Raw genomic sequence first — 7,500 nt, forward strand, 5'->3', positions numbered from 1 at the left:
ACAATTAAAATCCATGACTCTGAACCACTTACAATTCACCGGCTGAAGTTGCTAGGGTTCCTGGCCTCAGCTGTCCTTGTAAAACAGCCAACTGGCCCCCGTTGTTTAAACGAGGGATAGCACATTTTGACTTCACTACCCAATCAGACACAACACAACTCAATCACATCACAACTGCGTAGATACTTGGGCTCACTATTTGTACGACAAATTACCCATAATCCCCACCAGACACCGGACCCAGACCTCTGGTCCGTGCCGGCAAAATATCTGTTTGTGCCAAGCGCCAAAAGCCGGTTTATTTTGCTTAGGATATGCATACAAACTCCGCTCCAGCATAACAATACGTTAGCATACTTGATGGTACTGACCTGAAAATACACTGGGCACCTGCCGTTTACCAAGACCCAAAACCCTTTGGGAATGAGGGGACGTATTCTATAAACCCTATTTAAGTGCCACTACCCCATGGAGGCTAAGGGTAAAAGTTAACAAAAAAGTAGGCGAAGAAAGCTGAACCTACACTGATTCAAATCCCTAACGGCTCACTATTTGTACGACAAATTACCCATAATCCCCACCAGACACCGGACCCAGTCCTGCGGTCCATGCCGCCAAAATATCTATTTCTGCCAATTTCGAAGGCTGTAACTGTCAGAAATAGCATTATCCGCTGGATAAAATCACTATCCAGTGAATAAGTCATAGCAAAAACAATTGCACTATCCAATAGATAGTGATTTATCCGGTGGATAGTGTTAAACCGGAGTACCCGGAGAAAAACCTCTCAGTCGGAGCAGAATAGATAACCAACAAACTCCACCCACATATGACGCCGAGACTGGGAATCGAACCCGCGCCACATTGGTGGGAGGCGAGTGCTCTCACCACCGCACCACCAACACAAAGTTGACTGCAGCTTTTTATTAAAAAAACTACTGAGCACATGACTAAAAAAAAATACACTATTTCCAAATAAATGACCATTATTATCACCGGAGTGTTTATCCTGTCAAGACGAACAAATCCCTACACACTTCACTTAAGTACCCTCGCCATACGCTACTGTGACCCCCGCTACTGTTACACGACGAGAAGAATGGATGGCAAAAAGTCTCATTATCCGTTGAGTTGTCGAGAGAGAACGGCTTAAACAATCGTTCGATTTTGTCGAACGCTGTTAAACGATCATGTTGAACAATGTCTGATAATAGTCAAATTGTAGTGCAACGCAGGCAAAAGCGTTACATTTATTTACTGAATGAACAATGCATGAGATTGATAACGAACACATGTAAAGGCGGCAAAGAATAATTATACGTTAGTGGTTGTGTTATGATAATTGATGAGATAAGGGTAACCGCAAACCCTTTGCTAACCGCAGTAATATTGTACTTCGATACCGCATAAAAGCTATTGATGTAAATGCTTTGGTTTAGATTGAATAATTAGTTGGACTACGAACGAGTGTAGTAGGTTTTGAAGTTGAAATCGAGTGAAATAAAACGTAATTAATCAGAACAAGAGAAAATGAGGGGACAGAGAAGGAGGCTCCCGGTCCAGCCCTTGGGATATGTCTTCCGAGACGTCCGAATGCAGGCCAACCTCGGTCCGATGTTTGAAAGAAAATATATATTCATCAGCCTTCCACGTGCGCCATCATTTTCTCTTTTCACTAAGAACCTGAGAGCGAAGCAAGACTGCATGCGGACGCCTCGGAAGACAGACTTCCACTAGAACAAAGACTTCCGCTCGTCTAAAAATAACTTTCGTGGACATAACATATCCCGGCCAACGCCTTGAGCCTCCCTCTCTGTCCCCTCATTTTCTCTTGATGAGAAAGATACAGTCCTTTGATCGGGAACCAGCACCGGGAGATAATTTCCCGCACAAACAATGTTGACCGCTGGGATAGCAAACGGTTTCAACAATCAGCGACATTTGATTCGACAAAGCTTCACCGGAGACCTGGTATTCAGCCAGCGGTTGTTTCTATGGATACGGATGTGGATAAGTCGTTAGGAGACCGATTAGTGCGCACGCGCAAATCTAACAATGTTGAAAGAGGGTGGCGATCCAGCTTAACTTCATTCAACATTCGCGATAACAAAAGAATGTTGAATGGATGTTGAAGCAAAGTTTAAACGCATTTAAACGCATTCAACATCTATTCAACTTCGATTCAGCATGTTTCAACACAGTTGAAAGGTGGTGGAAATGTTCGATAAACAACCATTACTGTATTTTCAATGATATAAACCAACAAATGTGTACTTCGATGTACATTCGGCCGGTTTGTCCTAAAAATCATCAGGCAATTGAAATCAAGTTTTGCTTAATGACAAGGTTAAAAGGTGGTTATTTGTATGAGGTTTGTATAGAAATGACTCAACAACTCTAGCCTCGCTTGTAACAGTGAACATTCACAACTGCAAAAATAAAGCCAGATTTGTGAAAATCCTTATTCTGGTAATGTGCTGTAGAGTTCTTCAAATGTTTTGGAAAAGAGGGTCTTCAAGGCCTGTCGCTTGGGCTTCAATGTGGGTGTCAGAAGTTTGTTGCCCACTGTCCACATTTCTGGAGAAAGTGAAATGGCTCTGACCTGTGGAAATGAACATAAGACGAAGGAATTAAAGAACGATTTAAACTGTGTCCCCGTGGAAATTCAAGGAGTCTCAAACCAGTCTACCACATTCCAACAACTGTACTATTTGGAAGGACTGTATCTACCCAACTGTTGTGACGTAATTGGTTACCATGAAAACAAAGAAGCCACATATTTTGTCTTTAAAGGCCTATAGACCGTATTCATAAATGGTGGTCAAAAAATTATTCTTTTGTCTTTGTGCTAATCATCCTAACTAGCCTCACTTTGAAACAAAAATTCTTTTGAATTTTGCTCGTCTTTACGAGGCTAGTTAGGATGATTAGCATAAAGACAAAAGAATAATTACTTAGCCGCCATTTATGAATACTGTCTATATCTCAAAAAAAGTATCCCCATTATCTATCACTGAAAGTGGTTAGCAGCCTAATTTCTGTAGCGGATTCAGATCCATCTTAACACTTTCCAGTTGTGAAGATGTCTACGAAATAATTTTCTCTAACTTTGCAGAGGGTTTTAGCTTGCTAATCACTTCTCAGCGATAAATAGTGGGTGTCATCGGTTTTGACTTTGGGATATAAACGTTTAAAGACAAAATATAGGGCGTTTTTAGATGGCTCTTTTGCTGCCGTGGTACCCTATTACGTAACATTAATGAGTGCGTCTTCTTATGCGATTGTTGGTGTTTCATTTGGTACAGTAACCTTGCCCTAAAGTGAAATAGTTCTGGAGAGATAATCCGTCAACTGAGGCATTCCCTCCAAATTGTTGAAACCAGTTTAAATGAAACGCCAAAAAAAACAAACTTTACTTCTTGTTTTCAAGTTCCGCGCATCTTAAAAAAACCACAAGTACGATGAAGTACCTAATGAATAAAGAAATAATGAACAGCCCATACTTGTTCAAATGATCGCAGTTTTTCCTTTTTGGCTTCTGCAGTCATCTGATCAAGAATTGCCTTTTTCAATTCCTGAAAATCAAAAATGTAATCAGTTCACAGTTTATATTATGCGGTGAGACACTTTGTCTTCCAAAAAGCATCTTACGCCTCCGGCGGCCAGTTTCTCACCCCACCTAAACAAGTAAACAAATTTCTAGTTTCTAAAGAAACTGTGGTACTGAGTCGGTGGGATTGTGAAAGAGGAAAATTTGGTTTTATCAAGCGTGTTGATAAAGGTTGAATTAACACCGCAAACGACTTGGAAAGCTTTGCAAATCGTTTACGGTGGTAATTCAACCTTTACAAACACGTTTGATAAAACCAAACAATCCACATAAACAAGCGTCGAGTCGTGCTAATGAGCCGACCAACTACCACCCTGCGAGCAGAACCTTTCTCTTGCTTGTTCGATTTGGCGTTCTCGAGAAAGGCTAAGCATGAATCGAGTAAGATCTCAGTATGTGCTGAATGTTGCCAGGATACAGTCTCGAATCCACGCCTAATATGCCAGATCTCCCCGCCATCTTGGTTTTTCACGGTACAGCGGGCTCAATAATAACCATCGGTTTTATCACTAAACGGACGCTCGCACTGGAAAAACCAGTTTAACAAGAGAAAACAAGATTGACCAGTCCAGAAGTTCGGGCTGCGGCGGCTTCAAAGAGTTGACGCGATTCAGGCAGAGCCTCCTTTTCTCCTCCTCAGTAAAGAAAAGACAAAAGGAGGCTCTGCTCGCAGGGTGACCAACTACCGATAAGATCTAAGTTAGCCAACAGCCGTCAATTTCTCATCAATAAGGACCTTAAAAGGACGACACGTTCTTGCACTACGGACTGTAACCGGAGTTTTCTCTCCCAGAATTCCTTAAACTAATCGTCTATAATAATGAAAAGATACGTAGAAATGCAAATATGGTAGTGTTAAGTAAAGTTAAAGAGCTACTAAAAACAAAAATTCAATTCTTGTTTTTCTTTGGATTTCAAAACTAAGTTAACTAAGCACTAAGTGACCTAAGTTTTAAGCCTTGATTGCAAAAATTAACTGGAATTTTTATATTTAATGGTCTGCTATTACTAACTTTTAAACCTTGAGAGAGGTGGGATCGAGGAGAAAATGACGTCAAAGACTCACTGGTTTAAGAATGAGATGCGTGTGTATAGACCTTATTCATAAATGGCGGTCACATTTATAATTCTTTTGTCCAAGTGCAAATTAGCCTACCAAGTCTCATTTTCGAGGAAAAATTCACTGTATGGTATCGAGGCTTGGTAGGCTAATTTGCACTTGGACAAAAGAATCATAAATTTCGAATAAGGTCTATGCGGCTGAATTAATATGCAGGACAGGAGTTAACTCGTGTTTTGCATATACAGTATAATAAGCTGCATTTACACGCTGAATAGACGTTATTCACGATGGCCACCATGTTGGATTTGCTATTATCATGCAAATTAGCTACACACTTTTAAGGGGGCAAACAACACAAGCTCGAGAGGTTATAACGAACATCTTAGCCACACAGACGATTTGTTTCACGTTCATTGAACGTTTATCACCTACGCGCTAAAATTGAATGATTACACAACGTAATTCGATGTTTTTTTTTAGTGAAAAATGAGCACATAACGAAGTAGAAAGTCAAAATGTCACAGGCAATCAAAAGTTATAAAAGGTACTAAATTCTAAATTCTAAAATGTACTTTTAGTAATGTTATTTCAATATTTCGAGGAGCCGATTTTCCGCCATTTTCCTTTTTTCCAATGTTTGCCCCCCAGCATCATTTCACATGGCTAATTTGCATGACAATTTGAAAACCAACATGGCGGCTATCGTGAATAAGGCCTATTAAGCAAGTGCGTAAATGACGTCAGTCTTCCCTAGATCCAAGAGATTCAATCTAAGTAAACAGCCTTTGGATAAAAACTTAAGCTCCAAGTTTTGCCAGTCAGGTGTTTAGCAAACTCACCTCAAAATCTGAAGAAAAAAAAAAGTGATTTTTTGATCGTAGTAACACTTTAAGTAAGAAAACCGCTAACTTCCGTGGCTCAAAAAACAGCTGGTGCTTTAATTAAGCTCCCTAATAACGAAATGAAAAGAGCACACAACGAAACACCATGCTTGCAGCCGATAGCTCCCCGTCGAAATAAAGTACTATAACGCAAAGTTTCCCATCAAATCATGGCAGTGTGGCCCAGTGGTTAGAGCGTTTGCCTTGAGATCCGGAGATCCCGGGTTCAAGACCCGCTCTGACCACTCGCTGAATTTGTTCCTGGTTCAACTTCCCAGATGCACTTGTAAATAGCCAACAGGTTTGCCTCCGGCCAGTTGCGATTCTTAACAGTTGTTGTTGTTGTGTTCTGTTGTTTCGTTGATTGTTTCATTGGCCCTGAAAAGCCCCTATGGGGAGCGGTCAATTAAGTATGTATTGTATTGTATTTATCACTAAAACGAATACCTCGTTGTTGCATAAGGAATTCATGTCTCCCTCTACACCATTCTTGTTCGCCCATTTTTTCACGACATATGGCTCTGGAACTACAATTGCCACGAGGGTGGACTAAGAGACAAACACACGTACCAAAAAATCAGAAAAAGATGCGAAATTGTCAATGCCATACTGGACTTGACCTAAGCAGTTTCACAAGAGGTTATTTTCACGGTAGAAAATTCTGATAAAGCAACAACGAACCCACCTTTTTACCGTCTCCGTATACAAAAATTTGTTGAACCATGCTGCACTGCGTGTAAACGGATTCCACCTTCTCCGGCGCGATGTATTCACCCTGTCAAAATCAAGAAAACTTGAAAAGGATATCAAGGGTCACCATTATGCAAAAATAATTGTTGTTGTCTCAGTTGTTGTTTTGACACAAACAGCTTTTGCATAATAACATAACTACCAATCTATACCTATCGCATCAGCGTTGGTGGAATGTTGATATAACTAATGGTACCTTGTTGGCCTTGGCTAAGTCTTTACCTGTGACAGTTTGAAGAGATTCTTTTTGCGGTCGATTAACTTCAGTGTGCCATTCTGAAAACAAAACAAAAAAATCTTGGCATTTCAATGGACCCATACATAAAATATAGAGCTGTCTCCTCACTCAATTAACAAAATGATGTCGTCTTTTTTTTAAAGTTCAGTACTTTTCAAAGTTCAACCGCGCACCGGTGGCTCAGTTGGTTGAGCATCGGGCTGCCATACAGGAGGTTGTCAGTTCGACTCTGGCCGGACCAACACTCAGGGTCTTAAAATAATTGAGGAAAGTGTGCTGCCTTTGTAACTACATGTCTTCTCGGATAAGGACTATAAACCGTAGGCCCCGTCTTTAAAGGTCAGTACGCAGCTATTACAGCGGCTCTCGGGCTTGGTTCAGAAAACAATAGACACAAAGTACGATACGAAAAAAACAATGAACTCTAACTCTAAAAACAACAGAGCTGCGTCCTAAAGGGATCCAATGAAATTAGAGGTTGTAAAGAGCTGGGTCCTATTTCGTTTCACAACCCTTCAATGTTCACAAACTGTGTGGGACGTTAAAGATCCCATGCACTATCCGAAAACTGCAGGACACGGAGTTCCCGGTGTTGTGGTCTGGCCTTTCCTTCAGCTTCTCGATGAGACCACATAACAAAGCCGACAGTAGTCAAATTGAAGGAGTCCAAATGCTGAAACTGAAAAACCTAAACCAAAGGTTTTATGTCTTGTTCCTACATTAACTTTTATACCACTGGCTTTGTACACCATCACAAGAACAAACGAGCTATTTTTGGGACAACATTTCGCGTCAATAAATAAATTTCTATAGGGTTTATTTCACCCTTATTTGAACAACTCACAAAAGCAAAAAATAATGAGCAAAATAAACCATTTTCAACTGACTCTCAGCCTGAATATGTTCTTAAAAATTTCCTTCATCTCAGCCTGAATATTAATCCAAAAAAGTCCTTATA

At 40.5% G+C, this 7,500-nt stretch overlaps 1 protein-coding gene across 1 annotated transcript in view; it reads right to left on the bottom strand.

The window, feature by feature from the left end:
- Positions 1 to 909: 909 nt before the first annotated feature.
- Positions 910 to 7,500, bottom strand: part of LOC138004044 (long-chain-fatty-acid--CoA ligase 1-like) — a 43,191-nt gene continuing 36,600 nt past the window's right edge. The window contains exons 20-24 of the mRNA XM_068850439.1: positions 6,527 to 6,580; positions 6,240 to 6,329; positions 6,002 to 6,103; positions 3,504 to 3,575; positions 910 to 2,602 (exon numbers count right to left, since the gene is read on the bottom strand). Of these exons, the coding sequence (XP_068706540.1) occupies positions 2,462 to 2,602; positions 3,504 to 3,575; positions 6,002 to 6,103; positions 6,240 to 6,329; positions 6,527 to 6,580 (459 nt within the window). The 3' untranslated portion in view covers positions 910 to 2,461. The remainder of the gene's footprint in view (positions 2,603 to 3,503; positions 3,576 to 6,001; positions 6,104 to 6,239; positions 6,330 to 6,526; positions 6,581 to 7,500) is intronic.

The sequence above is a fragment of the Montipora foliosa genome, chromosome 5 (assembly GCF_036669935.1).
Source record: "Montipora foliosa isolate CH-2021 chromosome 5, ASM3666993v2, whole genome shotgun sequence".
Lineage (NCBI taxonomy): Eukaryota > Metazoa > Cnidaria > Anthozoa > Scleractinia > Acroporidae > Montipora > Montipora foliosa.